The following is a 25778-nucleotide window of genomic DNA, read 5'->3' on the forward strand; positions in this document are numbered from 1 at the left end:
TTGTATTGTGGGCCAGGTCGAGCTGCTTGCTTGGCCGGTTCAGTTGTACCTTGGTTTTATATAATATGTTTTCGTTGGCCTTTCAAAAAAAATAATAATAAAAGGACCTTATCTCGAAAAAATTATTGAGGACTGGTAAGTAGTTGCATTGAAGCATGCCATAAATTTTGTTGCACGAACATGTGCGAGTCTGCGAGAACATTTAACTTCATTTCTATTTTGAGAAAATCTTCAACACGGTTTATAAATATTCATTTGAACTGTAAGGAAAAATGGTATGTGTTTATAAGAATGTTAATGCTATAAAAATGGAATAAGAAAACTAAATGATAATTAACTTAAAAAAAAACCAAAGAAAATAGTTTACAGATCAAAATATTATACAAATAATGACACGATTAAATAGAAAATAGAAAATAGCTTTACAACATATACACAAATGCAGTGTGCTTATTTTCCATTAACTCTCACATAATCTGAAAATTTTAATCATCATGTTTCGGTCTTGGTGTTTGCATCTTCAACTTTTGTGGCTGACCCAAACGATAGCTTCCGGTTTCTCAAAGGTTTGTTTGGCGAACTTTTATGGGCTTTTTTTGCAGGGCTGTTGACTTTTTTTGGAGTCAACTCAACCAGGACTCTGTTTTCCCATGGCTGAGCAACAACCCATCTATCCACCCAACTCCAATCCCAATTTGCAGTGGCCAGTTTTGAATCCTTTGGGCCTAAACTTGATTTTGAATTGGGCCTCCACTGCAGATTCATGTTAAAATTGAGTGAATTTTCTGACATAAAACAGAACCTAATGTGATTTTTTGCGGGCATGGGTTTAGTCTAAGCGGGTCCGGGTGAACCCGAGAAGATGTTTAGCTAAATGGGCCTAGTTTGTGTCACCACTTTGACCCATTTGTTTATTTTTTATTTATTATAAAATGTGTTTATATAGCTTAAACTATTTCAGCAGTTTATCCCAAAGTTTAAAAATAATTTGGGATGTTTTAAACATAATTGCTTCAAGAAAAAATAAAAATAATAAGTAATTTAATATTTTAAAGTATTAATATGCAAGTAAAAACTAAATAAAGTTCTTTTTTCTGTTTAAACAAGTCGTGTTTGTGTTCATGTTGGTGTGACACGATTTTCGGGTCCGTGTCGTGTCTGGGTCGAGTTTGACTCATCAACCAGCAAGCACAACCCAATTTATCAGCTCTATAATCACCATTACTTGGCTCATTTCTATCGATGCTTTCTTTATAAAAAAGAAAACGCAAACAAATTGTTATGATGTTATGATTCGAATGAGATTGTGACCTGATGAGAGAATGCGTATGCCATAGCGCGTTCACGCTTTACTGCTGCTTCTTCTCTCTGTTGTATCCTTGCAAGAGTCTCATCCTTCGTATCAGAACCACCACTCCACTCCACCTGAAATGTGATTATTAGAACATGTAAATAAAACTGAATCAATATGAATAATTTAACGTAAACAGAATAAACTACTTTTTGAAGCTGAAAATGATAATATTCAAATGAGAAGATATGTTTCACCTCTAGATCATGGAGCTTAGTCTCAAGTTTCAACTGATTTTCTAACTTCTTTTGTCTGATTCCTCCATCTTCAACCATGTTTTTTCTGCGCGTTTTTATCTGGGCTTGAATCTTGGTCCATGTTTGAAGATTGGTTAATGTGTTTGATGCCTGTTTCTTGCCAAGCTCACCTCGTGTAAGCGTTTGCAATCTTAATACTCCTTTCAAATTCCTTAAAACCTTTCTTGCCTGGTAAGAATAATTGTTTCAAAAGTTAGTTTCTTTTTCTTCCACATATGTAAATATAAAATAGTTAAAATAATCGATCGTTCATTCATGTACCTTAAACACCCTGAATGCAGTTTGGATCCGAGTTGCAGCTGTATTCTCGTTGATACTAGTTTTTGCTTTTTCTTGAGGTTGGGGTTCCAAACTATATGAATTTGGTGCTGAAAAATCCTGTTCCAAAAACAACAAATTAATTTATAAAAAAGGTTACGAATTTAATTATTGATCTACATATGTTGATATTGGTTTGCGAAAGGTGAAAGCTTGAAAGTTGAAACCGAAGTTGTCCGTTTCATTCACAAGATTATGAAAACAATTCTTGTAAACAAATAGTGCGCGTACCTTCGTCTTGTTTGATCTTGATTTACTCAAGTTGATTATAATCTTGAACCAATGTTTAGATCCCATTGTTGATGCTACACTTTCTTTATGCTGCTAGATAACAAATAAGCATGTAGATACATTTGAGAAAAGATTCAATACATTTGGAACCAGAAAAAACAACAATATTCATGAATATAGTTGAACCATCTTCATCAAACAAAGTTTAATAACCTTCTTGATTTTTTTTATTTTTGCTGTTTTTATATCCTCATTAGTTTAGAGTTGGAGAGCTACCCCTTTGACTTTCAAAAGTCAATACATTTCTTTATGGAACACTTGTGCAATAAACTAAAATAGATACTTGTTACATGATCATCTAATATGCTAACATTGTCATAATATGCCAAATTTCCCTTGATTATGTATGGATATTTTTTGGGTGTTATTGCAGGTAGCCAAGTACACCATCTGATATTATACGCACCGACACACGAAAAATGGTCATACGGGCCGTATGGCTGTCAGCGACCTGCACTGTCGCATCAGCCACTTTTGCTAGCGTCAATATAACATATCATAAGTCCCGTATGAATTGAACGAACATCAACTCATACATCCCGTAAAAACATTATGGCCCGTATGACATGTCAGTATAGTATAGCGCGCCATACGACCTGTACAACCAGTTTTCGCTTGTCATACGGCCGTATAACACATCATAGTTCTTAAAACTTAAACTATCAGAATACTACATAAACCTGTTTGGTTAAAAAATGAAAAATATAGCTGAAACCATAAATCCAATTTGGGGAATTATGCAAAGATAATCATGGGTGTTCATCAAAATACAGAAACAATAACAGTGAGCAATCAAAATAGCCAAAATACATGAAACCCTAATCAAGATTCAGTAAAAAGATAAACTTTGACACATGGGTTTAATGAAAAACAGTAATCACATACCAAAACTCAAGATTTCCCAAATTCTTGAATGCCCACAAAATAACTGAAAGAAGTTAAAACCAGAGCAAAAATGGTGTGATAACATTTTGGGAAAGGTGTGTGTTGTGTAGATATTTGAGCCAATTGGGCATGGCCCATTACTGCTTACCAACCAGCTCACTTATTTCATGAAGGTACAACAGGATGACAAATTATTGCAATGATTGAGATGTAGTTTAATGTGTCTCAGCAGGAATCTTTATTATGATTGTATTTGGTGAACATAATAAATTAACCAAATTGGTATAAATTTTATGATTGTGGTTGGTGCCTTGGTGGGTTGGACAGAAACATTATAAATTGGAAATCTTGTTTGTTAAATCATCAAAATTAGATTATGCAAAATCAGGGTGGTGGTTGTAACAAAAAGATTCTTAATATGGGCTGGTTTTGAAAGTTAATCCATTTGTTTTTGTGATTTTTTAAATGGTTTCACACTTATACGAAGCTAACATATAAGCGGAAGATCCAACCCGACACGAACCCAAACCTGAAAATCGTGTAAGACACGTGAACCCTAATATGACCTGTTTACCCAAAAGTTTTTTAATTTTTATTGTCTTCACGTATTAATACTTTAAATTTATATTTTTACAACAAAAAAATCATGTTTGTACAAAGGAATTACATTTTAATTATAAAGTATTATGCCAATTTCCTTTATTATGTTTAAAAATTGGCATAAGAATCTTGACCCGTTTAATTTATTATATAAAACACATTTAAAAAATGGTTAAACATGTCAACCCGTAGACCCGTCAAGTTGACCTGAACCCGGCCCGTTTACCTTAATAGATTCACGGGTATATGGTCGGGTATGGGACACATATTTTCAATAATATGAGATCTGAGATTAATAATACTCGTCCTGTTGCCAGTTTGTCATCCCTACATAGAAGAGGCATATATAGTCAAGATGGAAAGACTAAGATTAACAATACTCGTCCTATTATCATCCCTGCATAGAAGAGACATGTGTAGTCAAGATGAAAAAGGCATACCATGCTCAAACTAAGTTGATAGAATCAATTGCGCTTGTTTAATCACTTTGCATATTGATTTGAGTTACAAATGTGTGGGGACACTATCTGAGATTGATCATGATCCAGTCAATGAGATGCTAGATAAACAAGGATAAGCATTAACTAATTTTACACAATTATTTTGAAGCATATGAATGGTGATGTGGATGACATTTCTTTCGAGTTTCTATGTTAGCAGGAATAGTGATATGTTGCTAGACAAGTAGACGTTGTCCATTATCTGAATGCAATCCGGATATCGTTCGATATATATGACACAAGATACAACTTCGAGCCCCTCCAACGCCAATTTCATGATAAAAATAGGCGCTTAGGCTGATGCCAGTTTTTGAGATGCCATTAAAAATCATGTCCGTATAAACATTTGTCTGGGAGTAGCCTCTCTATTGCCTATATTATAGGCAAAGTTTACCATCATCTCACTCTTTCTGTGACATAGGGATATGAGCAAGCCATTTGTTTGTTTGTTAAAAAAAGGATAGAAATTATACATATAGTTACCATAGAGTGGGATTTGAAACTGACCCTTGGATCAAAATCCAAGATTTAATATTAACCGTCCGATAAGAAGATTGAATATTAACCGTCCGATAAGAAGATTGAATATTGACCGTTTGATACTCTTTTCCACACATGTTCATTTGTTGTATACAAAACCATTTCATCCTCTTCTTCTTCCTTAATAAACCAAAACACCAAAAATTGTTATCGCAAGGACGACAAACCCAAACATTGATATCACAATTCGCAAGGACGACGAACCAGAACTTTCCCCTAATCTGAGCCCCCTTAATTTCATTTCACTTACGCCATCCGGCTCACAGCTCGCGGTGTGTCGGCCTGAGATGGATGACATCTCGCTTCTCACGGTTAATAATAGTCGGTAAGTTGTTGATTTGACTGGTTTATGTTTGATTTGGGTGAATTTGGTTTGAATATGTGTTGAGGAAATTAGGGCTAACTGGTTTTCTGTAAAATTTAAATAATTTTGATAAAAAGTTGTTCTGGTCAACCCAACCTAGCACGTTTCAATCTGGGTACATAGCTGTTTTGACCTGCTATCCTAAGTTATTAGTAACATTCAATCCATTTTTGCCATTTTTACATTTTTTGTTTGTTAATTTGTGCTTTATTTCTCATTAACTTGGTGTCAGGGAACAAAGAAAACTTTGATTTTGAGGGAAATACCCGAAGATGCTATTGGAAAATTGCTCGTCAATAAGGATGCTTTGACAGCCTGTGACATTGCAGTCTTTATCCATGACAGGTAACTAACTGCTGTCACTATCCTTTAAATATGGTAGTTTGAGTCTTTGAGGCTTATTCATTTATTTATTTATTATCTTAAATTTGTAGCTCAAACGCGTCTTCATGGACAAGAGCAACATAGTTACTAAACGAACCGAAATGGGGGCATTTAAGGAATTTACATGCATAAAGATACAGAGAATCCCTATGGCATAAAGATTTCTCTCTTACTTACTGATGATCATGATATACGAAGACTGCTATCCCAAAGGTTTTGTACCCTTGATTGTGAAATTACGGTGACTTTGAATCTTGTGATTTATGTGAAAATAGTTATATATAGCAATTTCTGTAAGTTTAAAAAACCTTGTAAGGCACTGGATCCTCAAAAAAAAATCAGGGACATGCACCCTCAACCGAAGTCTTGAAAAGACAAAAAGGAAATTATGCATGAAAGTGTGCAGTTTACGTGTCCTGTATACAAATTAGTAATTCAAATGCCCCTAAATCATATGAAGTGTTCCTTTACATAAGTGAGCAGGTATCATAAATTTATATGAAGTCGATTACCTTTTTGATGATTGACTAGGCTGAAATGAAGTGTATATTAAAAAAAATTAATTTTCATAATTTGGAGAACAAACACATAGTGTTGATAAGTATATGGTAGAATTGTGTTTAAATCTTATATTACACTTGGGCCTTGATTGGACTTTTAAGAAAAACATGAAATTAAGGGCTTATTGGATACATGTTTAAAAAAAATTAAAGTGTTTCACATGTTAATTTATTCAGTTGCTTTTGACAGATTCAATCTTATTTCTTGAGATGCCTGTTGCACTGCGGTTGTCCAGTCATCTTTTGCTCGGTGTGGTTAGGATTTACTCAAAAAAGGTCAGTTACCTTTTTGATGACTGTAGTGAGGCTTTGCTTGAAGTCAAACAAGCTTTTGTATTATTGTGAAAACAGAAATAAAAAACGTAGACTGATTGAATAATATTTAAATATGCTTGTTGTTATTTAAGTTTTAATTAAAAACATTTGGTTTTGAAGATGTTTATTAGTAACGTGCTTTATAAATGGTTAGTGAGAAATATAAGGTGATCATGGGTAGTGGTAAGTTACCACTAACTTAGTTGTATACCCTTTTTTAGGTGGTTCATTTTGATTTAATTTTATAGTTTTACTTTCATTATTTGCATTTAGGAGGGAAATTTAAACCTTTTTTATAAATGGTTATGAGATACATAATTTTCAATGGTTATGAAATTTAAATATATAATAATAATAATATGAATAACGATAATAATATTTTTTTAACAGTATGATTTAATTATGGATTTGGTCCTAATTTGAAACGGTTAGTCAAACAAAGTAATTACTAGCTTTTATAATTTTATGTTATTTTATAATCATATGGATCCGGTAAAATCCTAAATATATGCATTACCATTAATTATATGATAAGTTATGTTGCAACTAATAATTGTTTAATGAATAGTAAGGTGACTTAGGGTATAGCAACTCAAAATTTTTGGTTCATTTGCAAGTAACATTTACGTATTAACACATTTTATTTATTGTGAAGATTTAATCTAAATTTGTTTCAAAACTATGTTGCAAAGTTAAGGGGTGGTTATTGTCCACTAAAGATATAACACTTGAGGATGTGGGTTAGTGGGGTTGTGGTTTATGAGAGGCAACAAGTTTTTAAACAACGTTTTCAAAATTTATACTACTTATAATTGCTTTATTTTCAATTATATATAAGGTAGTAAACTATTCTTTTACACATATTTTCAACACAAACAAACATACAGAAAACCATGGAAGACATCTTAATCTCAAGAGATTTCCTTCATGACAATGTAAATGTATGAATGTTTCATTTTTCCCTTATAGTTTCTATACTACCATTCTTATTAAAAGATATCAATATCTTTAATTGTATAACATGTTCAACCGAAAATTATGCCAGCTACTGATAAACCACAGGTTTTTTCATCTATACATTATCCTAAATTCGTCACTACAAACTTTTATTACCAAATCATAGCTAATATTATAAATTTTGTACTTACAACTTAGACAGTAAACTTAAATACCAAACATGATGAAACTGAGTATGAGAAAACACCACTTTTTCTTGATGACAGCAAGGTATCTATAACTTAAGTCAATTTCAATCAAATCAATTGTTTATTAGTTTAAAATACACTAATCCTATTACATTTGTTAATATCAGGAAAATAGTGACAGTGTTCAGATTATTGACTTCAGTCCACACTTTAGTCCATACAAATCTCAACTTCAACGTGAATTCAGCAAAGATGTACGTTCATATTTTTGTCTTAAATTTAATGTTCTTCACTAGACTTATTTATTTTTTTAATAGGATCGCGAATTTGAAAAACAAAGCAAAAGGAGAAGAGCACTTATTCAATGGAAATGGGATGAGGTAATTGATGTTTCGAGTTCCGAGGATGAAAACCAGCACGAGATAATTGAAGTGCCTAGCGATGACGAGGAGAATGAAGAAGATGATACCGGAGACTCGTATTCAAGTTCCCCTCCAAATTCCAATATTCCAAGAATTAGGGTCCTCAGCCGCAACTGAGTTGTTCGGGTTTGACTGGTTTTTATAATAAGTCGTAGAACGCATGCATGTTTTGATTAAGTCTATGCTACGCTTTTTAAGTTTTTTATTTCAAATCTATGTTACGCTTTTTATGTTTGTTATTTCAAGTTTTATCTAAATGTGTGTTACAATTGTTTTGATATATATATATATATATATATATATATATATATATATATTAAGGTTTAAACATGTTACGAGTAGTTAAACGAGTGTATTAATTTCGTGTCATATACTAATGTAAAATATATTTATGCGTATTTACATGAATCTCTTAATGTGAAACATAGGTTGACAAATGTCTAATTAAATCGGTGTATCAAAAAATGTGGGCGCTCTTTTGTTCCAACACATAAATATATACATAGGCATGAAGTAATACACTTCTATTTGAAAGTCCTGTGAATACGTATATCTCAAAATGTATTGTACCACAACCAAACCGTTGCATATGTTATTGACTTAATATTAGTATCATATTACTGTGTTTATATTCCCGTCCACCAGACGGGTAAACTGCTAGTTGGAATGAATACCACTACAAGTGTGTGTTATAAAGAAAATAATGAAAGCATGGTACTAGATTCCACAAACCATGGCCTACTAGGCTCATTTAGTCTCTCATCTCTCTAATATAAATGGAACAACATATTTTAAAATAAGTGTCAATATAATTCATTTTAATTTTAATAGATAAATCAGATATTCCATCAACACATTCAACCTTTAAGACCATTTTAACTTATACTTTAAAACAGTATTATGATTGTAGAGTAAAAATGTTTATAACATTTATGGAAGGATAGGTTTTTTAATAATGATGAGCACAAGTCATAAAATAAACCCAGCCATGTTTAGGCGCGCCACCCAACCTGCACGGCCTACTCATCTAACAAACTCTACATATAACTAAGTCTTAACAATGTGTCACCTGTTTTAATATTTTGAAGCAAAATTATGTAGTCATTAGCATGAAAACACATTAAAACCCAGGTTGCTAAAGAACAAGCGGTCACCCAAACCAAAACCGATCCTCGAAGCACATTTGACCTCACAAAAAGTACAACGCCATAACCGCGCTTAACATATTTACCGCTTTTCCACGTCATCGACAATAACCAATGCTTTTGATTGGGGCGGCTCGCTTTCTTCTGAAGCATTTGTCCCATCTTGTTTCTGCCATAAATATTAAAGGATACGCTCAAATTTCATTATAAATTCTAATATGAAAAGCTTGCAAATTTAATGATTAGCTGCAGTGATTTGTGGTCATTAATGTTACCTTCTTGGTTAGATCTTTAGTTTCCATGAGATGATAAAATGTTTTCATTAACATTTCTTCCTCTACCTACAAAATTGTTAAAAGATGATTAATACTTTGGTAAGAAAGTACAAATAATCAAATATATATAGCAAAAACATTACCTGAAGTTTATGCAATTCATGTGACATTGATCTATAAGCGTCCATGAGGAGTTCATCTTGCTTCTCCAAGTGTCTACCATTAAAAGATGAATATCATTAGATGCTCATAAATGTATCGAACACTAAAAAAAATAAAATTCAACAAAGATTACCTTAACACGTCTCCGGTGTGTTTAGAATCCATTGCTTTCGGAAAAACGAGCTTCCAGTCTTAGTCAGCTGTCGAGTCAATTGCGGGTTCTGCAAGTAACAAGCAGCCTTGAAACATTGTAAGTCAAGTCATTTTAAACTGTTGACTATAACAAAAGTGAAAAATGTTTTTGGTAAAATCCTAATACCCATTCATATTAATAGCTATCAGTGGTTTCAAATATGCAATTGACAATACCAGTACGCATACTGCATGGATTCAATCAACTAGATCCAATAAACATCAGTAAATGATGAATCAACAAGTGAATTGTTTAGGTTGTCTAACCCTAATTGTTGATTTTAGGAGTACGTCAATTTTGTAACATAACTACAAGAATTGGAAGCCAGTTATTTATTAATTACCTGAAAATCGAGCAGATCGGAAATCGTGGAAGTGCAGGGCAGGCGGAAGGAATGCTGAACTAAAAGAACCTTTTTAAGGAGGTCGCAATGGATTGGGAAGCAAGTCATTCGATTCGGGTTATGGGTTAAAATGGGTTTGTTTAAAGCTTCATCCTATTTTATTTCAAACAAAACTCACGAAACCGAGTAGAAACCGAGAAGTCGAAAACGAAGATAAACCGAAACATCGAAGCCAAAACCGGCCAAAATGAAAAAAGAACCAAAGCCGAACCGAAAAAAACACGAAAAAACCAAACCTGAACCAAGACAAAACCGGATTTTTTTATTATTTTTTTAACGAACGAGGACGATGTGGGGAACATTTTAGTTGTTTTACCTTTTTTGTTTTTAATTTATATTTTAAGTTATTCTTTTTTTTACTGATTTTTTTGGTGGTTTTTTAAGCCTTTTATATTATAGCATTTACTTGGATCAAGATAAGTTAGTTTTACACATCTTAATCCATACTTATCCTAACATTTTCTTTTAAAAAAACTCATTATGGCCCATACTCATCCTGATCCAAACTAATTCCGGCCCATCATCCAATCCAACCCGACCTATTCATATGCCATCTCTAGTCATAACTCATATCAAATTAAATTTTTACCTTTTGTTTTTTGTCCTAATTTGAGTAAACTTCAATTTTTCGTCAATGAGGTTGCCTTAAAAAATTAAACTTGTATTATGTATTCATCATTTGGGTTATTATTGTTTGAATTTTTAGCAATTTTCGTCCCTTAATATTAGCCATTATAATGATTTCATCAAGTATTTGTCACGTAAAGAATATTATCGTCTTTTAACCCTGTATCATTAAGAATTATGCAAATACATAAAAATAATACATGTATGAAAGGGTTGAAAATATATGAGGACTAAAATTTGTGATAAACAGTTAAACACCACATAAACTAGTAAACTGAAATATTTAGAAAAAAAATGACACGCATAAATACTAGAGAAATAAATTATTTAAAACAAACAAACAAGTGAAGCTTGGTATATACTAAGCTCAAGGGTTGACTCAAGTTGGTATCTATAGTTAGTAGTCAAATCAATACATTCAAGCTTAGATCTAGTTCATTTAGGCGTAGCTTGAGTCGAATTTTAGCGAGTCGAGTTTGACTAACTCACTAATATCCATAGGTTTCAAAGAAACTCGATTGGTCTGGATATCTCTTGTGAATCATGTACATAACACTTTTTGAAATGTTTTATTAGTATACTCACAAAAATTCAATCAAATAACTGAACAAGAATAATAGTTAGCTGTTATAGTTGAGTGGGTGTGAATAGTGGGACATTGATTTATAGCGTTGTCAACTGTGATTAGAGTCCAAAGTGTATCGGATTTAGAAAAGTATTTTATAACACAATAAATATATTAATAATAGATATCCAAATTTTAATATACTCAACGTTGTCAAACTAATGAAGTTTGATACATATACCAACTTCACATCATCACTCAACCAATTGATGCATACACCAACTTTGTTAAATACAACCTGTAAATGGTGATAATTTTAAGATATTTGAAAAGGTTTATTACTATATTTATAACTTGCTTGAGAATCATACACTTTATATTACTTGTACGTAAATAATTTAACCAGAGATGCAAATGAAGAAAAAGAATCTCCAAAGTGAAATAATACTAAAAAGCAAATGCACCTATAAATTTAATTTTCGTTTTTAGTTTATTTAATAATTAATTAAGAAAGACCGAATAATAATAATAATAATAAAGCAAGTACTCTAGTTGGATTATGATTGGGGAGAAACAAAGTGGACTCCCATCTTGCATCTCTTTTTTTTTTTTTTTTCCATCTTCACAACTCTTTTACAGTTTACACCAATCAATCATTGATTCATTATTATTTCATTAAAACTTTAAAACCAAACCAAACCCATCTTAAAACAGCTCCGGCCACCGGCTATATCATCACCGGAGCAGTCCAGTCGGCATGGGTTGTAATGGGTCAACGAGTGCCAAAACAGACGGTATGTACTCTTATTTAAAATATGTTTTGGTAATCGTGATATGTGTTTTATGTTAGCTGTTGAAGCATATTAATTAGATGTTGAAGAACATGTTTGTGTAATTTGATCTGGTTGGATAATAGGGTTTTAATATGTTCTTGTGTGTGACTAAAGAATGTTGTTAGATTTGCGGTAGATCTAGAGGTGCTAATCATACTCAGTTAACCGAACCAAAACTGGAAACTGAACCAAACTGAAACTTGAAACTGGTTAACCGAAGCTTGTTTTTTTACTATGGTTAATATAATAACGGGTTATTATCGTTAAAAATCAAATCTAGCCGTTTATAGCCTTTGGGAATGATCATGTTAGTATAAATAATCAGTGGGTGTTAAGGTTTAATTACACAACTTCTAAAGCTCTCAAAAACCCTTCTTATGCTCGAAAAACGCATAAACGCTCTGAAATCTCAAACAAAGGATCTAAAACAAGCGCGACCAAATCGCTTTATTATATTTTAATTGAATTACTGTAAGGAGATTTACGTTTTGTTAGTTTTAAAACTTTAAACATAGATTAAAAAAACGTATTTATTGAGTATATTTAGCATTTTTATTACTTAATTCATTTTTTCCTATTCCTTTTTAAGTTTTTTATTAGAAGCTGGTTAATTTAACCATTTATAGGTTCACTGGTTCTGTTACTAACCTAACCGATTTTGATGAATATATGCTTTAGACTTATAGAAACTAGTTACAAACCTTAACAGGTTATTGGCAAAAATTGTTTTGACCATTTGAACAAAAACCGGTTTTAGTATTTGCATCTTACCTATTTGATTATTAACCCATGAGACCTATGATTTAGTTGTATGGTGTCCCTACGAAAATGAGGTGACGAGTACATATCTTTGCAAGTGCAAAATTTGAGGGATTTTAGTTTTAGGTGAAAATTTTTGTTGTCATAATAAGTATTGGAATATGAAGGGTTTATGGCACATAATTCGAACCCATATAAATATAATCTCTTCCTCTTCTGCCTTCAAGCCCTGTGTCATCATGCACACAGTTGTTCAAAAATGTTTCAGTAGGTATCAAGTTTGGTAGCTTTGAAACAGGGATGGTTCGCCATGCCTTTTTGGAAGGCAGCCTTGAAGTAAATGTGAATAAGGTACCCCAATCTTGATGGCTCAGCCCATGACTATGCTCGGTCTCTCCACCGGAAAGATTAACTCAGCCCCGTCAAGCTACGATGGGATCAGCAAGACCTATCTCATTAAAGACGGCCTGCTTCAGATGCCAGCTATGGAGTCTGACCTCCCTATGTTTTCGGAGAATGGCATCACCATTGACCGCAACCAATGGTGGGGTGACTACCCGGCTACTAGCACATGGGAGGCCAACACGTGGCCCAGAGGCATTGACAAGGCTGGATATCCTACAGTGGAGCGACTTACTGACTCTGACCCCGCCAGGGGTATACCGGCACTTGATCTTCGGGGTCTAACCGGTGACCAAGCCCGCTTCATGCTCCACATGCTGGGTAAGTGGGAGAGACGTTCCCGCATGCGTCTAGACTTTGAGCTAAGGCAGCTCGCTAGCGCTGTCTACTACATGTCTGATACAGATATTCCAGGGCTGGCTGGGTGGATAGCTAAGGGGAAGAAAGATGAGGTGGTACCTGACGCTGAGGCACCGGCTGCACCGACTTCAAAGTTGGCTTGGAGCGCGCTGCTGAGATATGTAACTGTAAACAGATTGTATAATCAGTTTTCTGTTGCGTTACATATTATATGCACCCTTACATACCAATTTCTGCCTGTCACAGCGGACGGGCAGATCTGGCTTTCGTTTAATTGGAACGCCAACTTACCTGTCTTCACGTTTCTTTAACGAAGGCGAGCCTGCCTTCATCAGTCAAAAGGCGCTTGGGGAGTGGAAGTTTCTTGGCAACAAGCTCGAGAAACTAAACCTCATGGCTCTTGTCTGGATACAAGCAGTCCAGACAGGAATGGCGATTCGTTCAGTCCGTCATGGGCTGGAGTCATCTCCAGAAGATCTTTACTCTACTTACCACGATTTTTACAAGCCGACATATATGATTAGCGCAGCAGCTGCTGAAGCTTTACGACACCCAGCACCACAGCATCAGATGGCCGGCGTCTTTGTTGATCCTGATGTCAACTTTGATGTCATCCACCGTGACAGGTACATTGAACTCTCTGATGACATTGACTACAAGGTCGTAATGAAGGTGTGTGACATGGAAAAGGGGGTTTTCACGCCTGGCAGCAAAAACGGGGCCGCCAAGAAGACACGTGTCACTGCACATAAACTAATGGTGCCATGGACAACTTTCACCGGTATGCCAACTTTGATAATGCCGATTAACCCGTTTCCATATAACTCTCCCTTGTCACTCCAAGGGCAAGTGGACAGCCAAAGCGGCATTGTCGAGGCACGTGGCCTGAGGGTCACATCCCACACTGCTTGGCTTATTGTCGCTGTGTATCGATGGGCGAACTACACAGTCAACGGTCGATACCTAGGCCAGACGGCAGGGCAGTCAACGTGGGTAGCACCTGACCCTGTCAACTTCACCTGGCCCGTGTTGTTCCAATAGTTTGAGTACGAAGTCATGGTATTGCTGAACAAACAAGTTATACCACCGGCAAGAATGGCCATGCCCAACCTCACGAACGCTTACTTCAAAGGGCAAGAAGTTAAGTTTGCTGTCCACGTCATGTCATGAGGCATGTGTGACAGCACTGGAGGGGACGTGGATGATATTAAGGACCTCGGAAACTGAAGAGAAGTTAAATGTATTTGAGGTGTTTGATGTTCTTATTGATGTTTGAGGTGTTTAATGTTGAATAGAATTTTAGTTGCACAAAAGGGTACGGTTAATAGCGCCTGAATTAAAATGTCATCTGATTTATATGATTATCATTTAAACATGGGATAAATTCATGAAATAATAACTGGGATTCACACACTTGTTTCTAACAACAATAAACACTCAAGTTTTATTAGTGTTAAATATTTACAAAGTTAAGTGACTTAAATGGAAGATGCGTTAACTTTGGCTAGTAAATAGTGCTTATTTTTTTCAAGCTGACTTAATGGAACAATCATGAAACTTGATACCATGGTGAAACCTGAGTGCTTTTTTTTTTTCTGTTCAAAAAAAGTGTGAAGTGACTTTACTGTTATAGTATTAAAACTTGGTTACTATTAGGTGAAATATGCATAATTTATATCCTTAAGGAATTGCAGGAAATTGAAGTTATTTGTGTTTAACATATATGAAAATGAAATTTAAATACTGGATATTGTCTAAATCTCTCTTCATTCACTAATATAGTAACACTAATAAGTAATAATAACAATAGTAATGATCTCTTATGTTGCAGAACCTGTTAAGAAAATAACCAAACCGAAAGCATGGAAGCATTCTGAACCAGTAACCGGGGAGCAACTTAAGCAGATGCGTGAGGAGTTTTGGGACACTGCTCCACATTATGGTGGCCGAAAAGGTGACTCTTGTTATTAAAATAATAAACCTTTACCTCATTTGATTATGAATGGGTCAATTTGTAAAAATAATGTCTTCTCCCAAACGGGTCAAACCCAACTTGTTTGTGTAATCAGAGATCTGGGATGCACTTCGGGCAGCTGCTGAAGCTGACCTGTCACTTGCACAAACAATAGTCGACAGTGCTGGTATTATTGTTCAAAAAGCGGATTTAACCGTTTGTTATGATGAAAGAGGTACATTCAGTTTACATTTTCATCATTTAAATCGCATGTTTACCCTTTCTTACCAATGACCTCATGTCCCAGGTGCAAAATACGAGTTGCCAAAGTATGTCCTGAGCGACCCCACGAATCTGGTTCGTTGAAGTTTAGAGCCAAGAAGATACGAACGGACCCTTCTTTTGTTTCTAGTTTCATGACCAAAAACTGTATATTTTCATGTCTTTATTTCAATTATTTGTGACGCCACAGTAGCTTCAGCTTCTACATGATGTTGATACTCCGAGTGGAAGTGATGTAGCAATTGTTTACCACTAATATATATCACACCCTTTCGTGCTATAAATTGTCAGCCCTAAGAAAACATGCTAGTAGTGTTTTCAAGTTACAATTTTTCTTAGCTCTTAGAACCATTTGTACCAAAAGTACATTCTAAAACAACTATTTACAAATATATGTATGCACTGAATGTTAAAGAACATCAACATCCACATCATCTATTTCATCCTCATTGGTTGGAGAATCTAATCCTATGTTGTTTGATATCCCAGATTCAAACATATGTCTTCTTTGAACGGCAGCCTCTACCCTTTGTCGAAACTCATCATTCGTGCTCGATAGCATGTACCGAAGCTTGAAATTTACACGATTATCCATCATAATCTTGTGGCGCGGTATGATTCTTTCTTCAAGTGAATAACTAAAGAAACTGCAAATGTAATAATAGTTTGAAATTGTCACATGTACAAAGCAATGTAACTAGGGGCCTAAAACATTATTATGATTTAGAATATACCGTGGGAACTCGATGAGGTCGTCTAGAGGGCGGATCATGGTTCTCCTTAAATACCTATATTTTGGGCGAAGAATTTCGATATTGTACCGAAGCAGCATCGGGAAATCAGCAATCATTTCACCCAAAGTTTTAAGATCAATGCCAAGAGACATAAAGTATTTAACATTAGGGTCTAACTTTTTTGATATACTACACCCCAATAGCTCGGGACCCAACCCTATCACCTTTCCAATATCTGTTCGTGAAACTCCTGCTTTCGTCAACAAAAATATTACCTGCAATAATTACAAAATTATATTATTTTAGTAATAAGAATATAATTTTTATAAAAAAATATATGGGTTTTGTTTGATATATACCACGGGCCTTATCTTCTTGTGTAGGCTGTATGTTAGTAAAGATGGAAACCGGACAAGCATACTTGCGATTCCCTTTTCTTGAACGCCAATGTCACGAAAGAATTGTACCTTTAAATACGAAGTTTATAATGTCAATGTAACTATTGAAACAGAAACCTTGTGACTTTGACCAAAAAAGTCAACTTCTGATTGTATATCACAGGTGTGGAGACTAATCTATATTAAGAACAAGTGCAAAAGAAGACACCTTTTGAACAATATTGGCCTCCAAGTCGAAACAAAAAACCATGGGTTTAACGGTAAGAATTCTCCTCATACCATCTCGTGAAATCCCGAGATAATAAAGGTACTTAACGAGAGGCTTCCATCTTTCCTCAATGCTACATCCCATTAATTGTGGTCTAAATGCTAGTAATCTCCCCACATCTTCATCACCAAGACCAAACTCCTTTAAATATGCAACCTAAACAACACATAGGTTTCATTATTCCTTTTTGCCATACACCCTAAATTGATTTGTTAGCTTAACTACACGACTGCGGTGTAATTGAGCCCAAACCGCTCGCAAGCTACTCAAGATCGGCTCGCAAATAAGCTCGGATCGAGCCAAGCTTAAATGAGCCCGAGCTCAAGCCTAGAAATAACCTTGTTTAATAAATGATCCAGAGCTTGACCTTCACTTATTGAGCTCGAGCCAGCTCATGAGCCTATTATTTATAAAATTTCTGTATGATAAATTTAATGTGTATTTAATAATAATTGTTATTACATATAAAATTATAAGAAAAATAAGTAAAAAATATGTATAATTATAAGTATATAAAATATTTATTAAAACATAAATGAGCCAAGCTCAAGCTTTGGAAATAGAGCTCAAAACGAGCTAAGCTCAAGCTCTTTGTAAGTTAAACGGAGCTTGGCTCGGCTAGTTTACACCCCTACACACAACTTAATATGAACAACACAAAAAGGTTGCATATGAATCAATATGGGTTACGTATTTATCTTTAACATGTTGAGCTAATAGAGTATTTACTAAAGGGAAACGGGCCAATGGGTTGACTCAATATTAAAAAAAGAAACAAACTTTGTATACCTTTTGGCTCATTTCCTCGAGTGAATAGAACCCAAGCACTTTGGGAAAGTCAAAAACCATAGTCCCAAAATCTTTGTCATTCATACCCATATCAAAGTAAAACTTCATGCGGGTCTGGAGTTCTTCCATGCTAAAAGTCAACAACTCAGGGCACCTGCTAACAATATAACCCATCCATTCCCTTTTAACTCCATTTTGCTCCAAATACCAAACAGTTTCATCCAATTCTTCAGTGTTGCGTTCTAGTACACACTCTCCACCTCTAATTAACGCGACCCCGATAAACCTTCCGCTGACATGAATTGACTTGAGCCAGTCAGCAGTTGTCCTGATTGATTCAATATTCCCTTTTGAGTTGCAAATTAGCTTCCCGATTTGAGGATATGATAGCCCGTTGTGTTTTAGCCACCTAGAAAAACACAAATCTCTGAAGGCATAAGGTTTTGATCAAATGAAATCATAACTTATTAAAAACAATATCATTCATAATAGCAATTTTATTAGATCATAAGCTTTTAATAAACAAGATGGTGAATATCATTCTTTTGTATAGATAGTTTACAATAGCAACTGCATATTAACATTGAGATTGAAAAACAACATAAAAACAAAAAATAATAAATAAAAATTGACTTTGAAAAATCAAAATGCACCACTTTCTTGACAAGATAAGAGCTTTATCTATGTATTACCATAGTTATTAAAAGCCCTAGCTTCTTGTGCCTAGGCCCATTTTTCAGGCAAGGCTCAATAAATGCGCTTCTAGTTCCTAAGCGAGCGCTTCGGCATCGTCTATGCCAAGAACATGAGAAGATAAAAGCCGAGCAAAAGAAACACAAGGAGTGCTATTAAAACTTAAATCTAGGAGATGTCAAAGGCATTGTATTGATACATTTTGTAATTCAAGTTTCAGAATTACATTTGAATCTTAACTGTATTAGAACTTTTGGTACTAATTAGATGATATTAAATGTTATATAATAGCTTATGTTTATTTAATTTGAAGAATAGTATTACTTTTCATATACAAAATGTATTTTTAAATTTTTATTTAAGTGCGCTTGTTTTCCTTAGGCCCTTTGCGCCTTGCGCCTAGGCCCCAGGCGAGGCCCATGCGCCTTAAGTGCACTTAGCGCATTTGATAACTATGTGTATTACATAGGAAAATAAGTATTCTATTTAACAATTTGATGGGATCATAAGTTTTTGATAAACAAGATGGTAAATATCATTCTTTTTAGTAGATAGCTTACAACAACTATTGTATATTAACATTGAGATTGAAAAACAATGTAAAAACAAAAAAAGATTAAAACATGACTACCGAAAATCAAGCATTGAAATAATATACCTGATTAAAGGAACCACATTGGAGTCTTCTAAGAAAGCTTTAGCCCGAACATTAAACGTCGAACTAGCATACTCGGGCAGCTGTTTCATCGAGGCGGCTTGGATCATAACATAATCAATAAAGTGAGGAAACAATCTTGAAGCCAAATTAGTGGAATAGGTAATCCCAAATCTCCCTTTCCTCATAGCTTCTTTAAAAATCTCCAATGTGACTTCTCTCCTAATCTCAAGTGCCCGCATAATCACTTCATAATCATAATCAGAATCATGGGTAAACACTAGGTCTTTAATTGGTGGTAAAGATGAGTCAACAGCGATGTCTGCTGGTGATTGGACGTAGATTGAGCCGGGAAATTGAGGGGTTCGTTTTTTAGCCATTGAGAGTTCTAAAAGCTTCAAGATTTCATCGTGTTCGTACCCGTTTAGGGTTTGTGGGGTTTTGTGGGTTTGGAAGAGGATGGATGTGGACTTTGCGTTGTGGGTTCGGAGGATTTTGTTATCTTGGTTGGTTGTTGAAGTGGTGGGGTTTTGAATGATGGGTGGTTCATCATGGGATGCAGATATGGGTGGTGGGTGGCGGCGGGTGAAGGCGGCGGTGGCGGTGGTGGGGATTGGGAAGCGGAGGATGGGGAGGTGGTGGTGGTAGTTGTGCTGGTAAGTGAGCATTTTCTTTTTAGAGTAACACATTTTCTGTTTCCATTGAAAAGATTATATTGAGTTGAAAGAATTACAAAACTGTAGTTTATTTTTCACCCGTTATCAATCATTTTTAAAATTGATCCTTTTTGTTTTTTTCGTTTTAAAATCCGACACTCTTTGTCCTTTTCGTCTAACATGGTTAGATTTTCTTGTAAACTCATGTCAGCTGCTACTCACGTGAGGGCAATTAGGTCATTTCAGCTACCCTTCAAATTTTCCCCAATATATACCCACCCTAACCCCCTGACCGATCACTTACTCACCTTCAACAATCCCTAGGTTCTCTCTGCAATCCAGAAACGTTCTGACCATGGTTCTCTACAATTGTGGGAAAATGGGGGATCATCCTCACGTCATGGACCGATAGGAATCCTGGTCGGCGTTTCTATTCATGTCCCGACCAGGTAATTGACGATAATTAGGGTTTTTTACATTCTTTGTCTAAAATCTTGTTTTTATGTGAAAATCCAGAATTCAAGATGTGGTTTCGTTGGTTGGTACGATCGTAAGTGTCAAAGATATGCTGACATCATTCCGGGCTTGCTTAGGGTGAAGGACAACCTTGAAGTTGGGAATGAAAGGCTTGTGGGGAAACTGAAAGCAAGAGAATCCGACGCAATGAAGCTTAACAAGTTGCTAATTGTTAGTTGGATAGGGTTTATTTTGTATCTTCTTTTGGTTCAAGGTGCAAACAAGTAATGTTGTGGGTTTGGCTGTTGATAGGTAGTCTTTTGGATGTGGGGTTGGTTGTTGATAGTTAAGTTGTCTTTTGGATGCTATCGTCTTTTGGGGTTGGTTTAGGTTGGTTTTAGGTGCAAAGTGCACGTCTTTTGTATCTCTTTTGTATGTCCAAGCAACATGATGTACAGTTTGTAGATTAATGAAAGTGTTACAATGCACAAGTTTGTACCACAACCATTTGTCATACTCTGGTGCACAATTGCAATACACAAAGTCAAAAATATTCATGCCAAACTTAATCAAGTCAAACTTATTGAAGTGAAAGTGTTTAACTGTAAGGCCCCTAACCCGGGTGCCCTACTTTCTCGCTGGTTGGACTTACTCATTCACATAATTCGTAAAATCAGAGTTAATTAAAACATTTCGCGGAATATAAAGTCAATCATTCTTACATAACTTAAATACTTTGTCTTTAAACTGAAATATCATAAGTCTTAAACATCAAACATAACTAACACGTGTCTCTTCTTTTCTTCGATGTCAGTCTTCCTTTATTCGCCACGTGTCTCCCTCAAGCCACCCGTCTCATCCTACTCACCTGCGTGCATACTAAAAGTCAGCTACGCTGAGTGAGTTCTAGTTAATTAACATACAATGCATCCACTTACTTATTAATACGCGTCCTAAGATACGTATTAATTAGTTTCCGGTTCTTCTACATTCATACGTACATACATACATACATACATTCATACAATCTTCCATACTTTATCTGACTTTCTTTAATTAATACCTACGCGTCCCTTCTATATTTTAACGAGCCTTTCATCCTATAAACTTCGCAGATATTATTAGGGTCTGCCACCCTTTATTCTTCGCAAATATTATTAGGGTCTGCCACCCTTTATTCTTCGCAGATATTAGTAAGGTCCGCACCCTGTATTCTTCGCAGATATTAGTAGGGTCCGCAACCCTATATTCTTTGCAGATATTTGTAGGGTCCGCAACCCTATATTCTTCGCAGATACCCTATATTCTTCGCAGATATTTGTAGGGTCCGCAACCCTATATTCTTCGCAGATATTTGTAGGGTCCGCAACCCTTTACTAATCGTTCAACCATACAATCATACATTCGTTCGTTTCATACCTTTATCCTCCAATTATAATATACTTAATTATAACTACGGGCATACTGAGTTAATAAACCCATATCATTCACATTCATACGCGAACATATATCTAATATACACTTACCATTTAAGTTAAGTGTATAAATCTAAACACATCGTGGTATGCACACAGCCCCGAAAACATAACACATAAAAGGGGCTAGAACTCACCTGGAGTTGATTCCTCTCTGAATTAATAGTAACTCCTTTCTTCAACTGGGCTCAACTAACTGTTAATAACGTACATGTGTTAATTTCTATATTTGCTTCATTACTTACTTTATTAGGTTAACGGGGTTAACTTTCAAGTTTCACCGAACCGACATGTATTCATCTTTAACCGTTCATATTAATTTAATATTCTTAATCCTTCTTTATTATTTTTGTGTTTATATATATGATTCTTATTTCATTATTAGTTCATACCTTCAACGTGTTTATAAATTAATGTTTCCCTAAACGAGTTCGGGTTCGTATCTAACTCATACTCGGTTAAGTTCTTACTTTTGCTTATTATAAGCTATCCTTCATTTAATCTCATTCTTACGGGCAAGTTCTCATGTTTGGCTCCTTTAGCTCACATTCCTTTATTTGGGGCGGTTTACGGGTCATTAGACGAGCCGGGTCTCGGGTTCGGGTTTCGTTCATGCCTTCTTATCTCCACGATCCTTTTATTATAAAATCTTTTTATTCTTATCTTATCCTTTTATATATTTTTTAATTATTTATTATTATTATTATTATTATTATTATTATTATATAAACCATCACCACCCCCACCCCCACCCCATCTACTTTAACCCTAGCCCCTTCCCCCATCATCCTTCATTCTTCTCTCTTCTCTTTACCGACGAGCAGCCACCGCCGCCACTCTCTATATCCGGCCACACCATACCGTCGCCGCTACTCCAGAAGTCCGGCATCTCCACTACGGTGCTACTCAAGAGACCTCAAGCGGGGAATTCTCTTGGGACGCGAAATTCAAGTTTCGCTTGGAATCATTTCGCTTGGAATCATTTTGCTTGGGATCATTTCGCTTGCCGGACTTTCGCATCCCGATGATTCGCGTGCCGGGATTCGCACGAAATGGGTTGTCGCACAAGGGGTTTCGGGTTCGCACGGGGTTCGCATGGGTGGGTTTCGCATCACCGGACTTCGCGCGAGTCTTATCCGGCCCGGATCTGGTTCGTTTAACTCGCCTCGGGTTTCGTGCAGCTTTTCCGTTCACCGGAAATGGGTTTACATCCTTACCGGAATTCGTTTTGTATTGTGTTGCCTTTGTTATTTGGCTTCGTATAAATAGGGTCCGATGGTTCGAGTCTCGGCACCACGGATCTGGTTCGGGTCCCATTTTTGGCCGGATCTGTTGGAATCCGGGTCTCGTTGAAGACCCGTTTTCGATGGTTTATTATTTATATTATTTATTTTCTTAAACACATTGACGTTATTATTTTGATTGAAACTCGTTTATCACAGTTCGTTTTATATCGATTCGTATATGTCGGTTTGGCTCGGTCTTATATTAATAATCTTAACGAGAAGGGAATCGAGATACATAAATATACAGTTTACCTTTTAGATTGGGTGAATCTTGAATAACTTGAGTGGAAGAGATGGGATTTGAAATGTTTGTGTAAAGGAGATTTGTGATTTGTGTGGTGTGTATGGGTGTGTGTACAATGATTGGATAATGACGATGAAATGATAAGGATGAAAAAATATAGGGTTTTAAGGGTTTAAATAGGCAAAAGTCTAAAGGCTTTTAAGCCCAGTTTACTTTCAAGTCCATTAACCTTTATTAACTTATCCATTCTCCTTAAATATTTAATTAATTTGATTGACGTCTCTCGATACGACAACTAAAATAAACCCGAAATATTTCATTTATTTATTACTGAAACGAGGACGTTACATTAACACAACCTCAAACATAACCAAATCAACATAAACCTCACAATTCACATAACATAAGTTGTTCACAATACATATTACCACACCTAATAAAGTCAAGTGCTGCCACAAACTTTAAAATACACAAAATCATTAGAGGGTTCAAAGTACACAACCAAAAGACCTTACTAAAGCAAGATAACCAAATGAAGATCTAGTGAAGCAGGATCCCATTAAGCTGCCTTTTTTCCCTTCTTCTTTAGTGGGCCTGTGCAAGTCCTCACATTATGGCCAGTGCTCCCACACCTGTCACATGCTCCAGAGGTGTTCTTCCTTGTCAATTTGCTAGTTGCTGGTATATCATCCTTTTCCACAACTGACCTCTTTCTTGCCTTCTTAGGTCTGCCTGCCATGGTGTGGTGCTTGGGTGCTACAATGGTTGTAGGAGCCTCACATTTTGTCCATAAAGTCATCCCATTTATTGGATTTACTTTAAAGGAGTAAACCAACTTCCACCTGTCCATTGTGTGCACCGGGTGAACCTAACTTTCTAATGCCCCCACCCTCCTCCATTAGCAGCCATGAACCAAAGTGCAGCCACATGTCTGCAGGGCATACCTGTATACAAGTCTTCATATAAACAAGGCAACTTGCTACAATTAATTCAAACCAAATGTAATCAACATACCTGTAATTTCCCAGCCCCTGCAACTACAAGTCCTTATTGCCAAGTTGACAGCACATGTATCAGTAGGTTTTCCACTCACCTCATACAGATCCCCTCCATTCCATTGCACACTGTAATGATTTGCTTGTTTCTGGATTGCTTCAAACAATTGTGTGGCCCTAGGTGTAAGCAGGCCTTCACATTTATCAATAATCCCAAGCACAGTTACAATCCTCCTCATTAAATACTCCCTTACATACTCAAGTGCAAATATGATGGGTCTGTCCCTGGCTTCCACAATCTTGCCATTGTATACCTCACACATGTTGTTAAACATTACATCGGAAATTGCCAATCATGTTAAAGGATTACACAAGATAATAAGCAGACAGTCTGGTAAGTATCACAAGCATACAAACTATTGCTAAAGTCTTTAAATACTAACCAGAGTAGTGTGACCAGGACCAGGATTGAGGTGCTATTTTTGACAACCACAAGTGTGCTTCCTTGTTAAACTCCTTTAACTCATTCATTGCAGTAAGAAACTCAGGTTCGGTTGTTGAGGTAGCACATTTGTATAACATGTTTTTGTACAGCACACCTATATATCCTGCAAGCTTCATATTCTCATGGATGTGCCTAAGACAGTATCTGTGCTCAGCACAAGGAAACAAAGTTTGAATGGCTTGAAGAAGCCCCTGTTCAACATAAACAAAGGTTAACAAATAACATAATGACAAATAGCAAGTGAACCTTTAATTCCTTACTTTTTGCCTGTCACTCATGAAAGTAAACCTTGAATTGCTTCCTATTTCCAGATCATTTGCCATAAGCTCTAAGAACCAAGTCCATGAGCTAAAACTTTCTGACTCCACAATTGCATAGCAGACAGGGTAGATTCCATTGTTGCTATCAAGACTCACTGTAGTAAGCATTTGACCAGGAAAGATGCCTTTCATAAATGCACCATCTAGACCAATCAAATTCATGTCTAATGCTTTAAACCCCTGTTTTAAAGCAGCTTGAACTGTCTGGTTGTAGCTTCATGAGCTGATGGTACTTCAACCTCAATCTTAACAGTGCTACCTGGATTTTTATCAACCAACTCAGCAACATAATCCCTAAGAAAAGAATACTGTTGCTTGTAGTCCCCTTCAACTTTTCTCTTTGCTTTCATCTTGGCCCTGTATGCTTTCATCTTATGAACACTAACACCATACTTCATTCTAAATTGATCTT

The 25778-nt window shown here is 35.6% G+C and overlaps 3 protein-coding genes and 1 long non-coding RNA gene across 4 annotated transcripts; 1 reads left to right on the forward strand and 3 right to left on the reverse strand.

Annotated features, from left to right (window-relative positions):
• Positions 1–468: 468 nt before the first annotated feature.
• LOC143625121 (protein IQ-DOMAIN 9-like) lies at positions 469–3333 on the reverse strand. Its single transcript, XM_077095565.1, has 6 exons — positions 3099–3333; positions 2158–2247; positions 1870–1986; positions 1549–1776; positions 1312–1425; positions 469–753 (listed from the first exon to the last, which is right to left on the reverse strand). Exons 2-6 carry the CDS (start codon positions 2221–2223, stop codon positions 493–495), a joined length of 786 nt encoding a protein of 261 aa, XP_076951680.1. The 5' UTR covers positions 2224–2247; positions 3099–3333; the 3' UTR covers positions 469–492.
• Positions 3334–9097: 5764 nt separating this feature from the next.
• Positions 9098–9738, reverse strand: LOC143625124 (uncharacterized). Its single transcript, XR_013152220.1, has 4 exons — positions 9648–9738; positions 9496–9568; positions 9353–9418; positions 9098–9246 (listed from the first exon to the last, which is right to left on the reverse strand). It is a non-coding gene; the product is annotated as an uncharacterized LOC143625124 (long non-coding RNA).
• Positions 9739–11993: 2255 nt separating this feature from the next.
• LOC143625122 (uncharacterized) lies at positions 11994–16044 on the forward strand. Its single transcript, XM_077095566.1, has 4 exons — positions 11994–12096; positions 15488–15610; positions 15726–15845; positions 15918–16044. Exons 1-4 carry the CDS (start codon positions 12060–12062, stop codon positions 15974–15976), a joined length of 339 nt encoding a protein of 112 aa, XP_076951681.1. The 5' UTR covers positions 11994–12059; the 3' UTR covers positions 15977–16044.
• Positions 16045–16286: 242 nt separating this feature from the next.
• Positions 16287–20097, reverse strand: LOC143625123 (transcription termination factor MTERF2, chloroplastic-like). Its single transcript, XM_077095567.1, has 6 exons — positions 19433–20097; positions 18082–18490; positions 17233–17448; positions 16986–17093; positions 16627–16901; positions 16287–16539 (listed from the first exon to the last, which is right to left on the reverse strand). The coding sequence occupies exons 1-6, from the start codon at positions 20095–20097 to the stop codon at positions 16302–16304; spliced, it is 1911 nt and encodes a 636-aa protein (XP_076951682.1). The 3' UTR covers positions 16287–16301.
• Positions 20098–25778: the final 5681 nt, after the last annotated feature.

The sequence above is a fragment of the Bidens hawaiensis genome, unplaced genomic scaffold, assembly GCF_021521415.1.
Source record: "Bidens hawaiensis isolate Kalapana, Puna unplaced genomic scaffold, B.hawaiensis_p1.1 tig00004020_1, whole genome shotgun sequence".
In the NCBI taxonomy this organism is placed as follows: Eukaryota; Viridiplantae; Streptophyta; class Magnoliopsida; order Asterales; family Asteraceae; genus Bidens; species Bidens hawaiensis.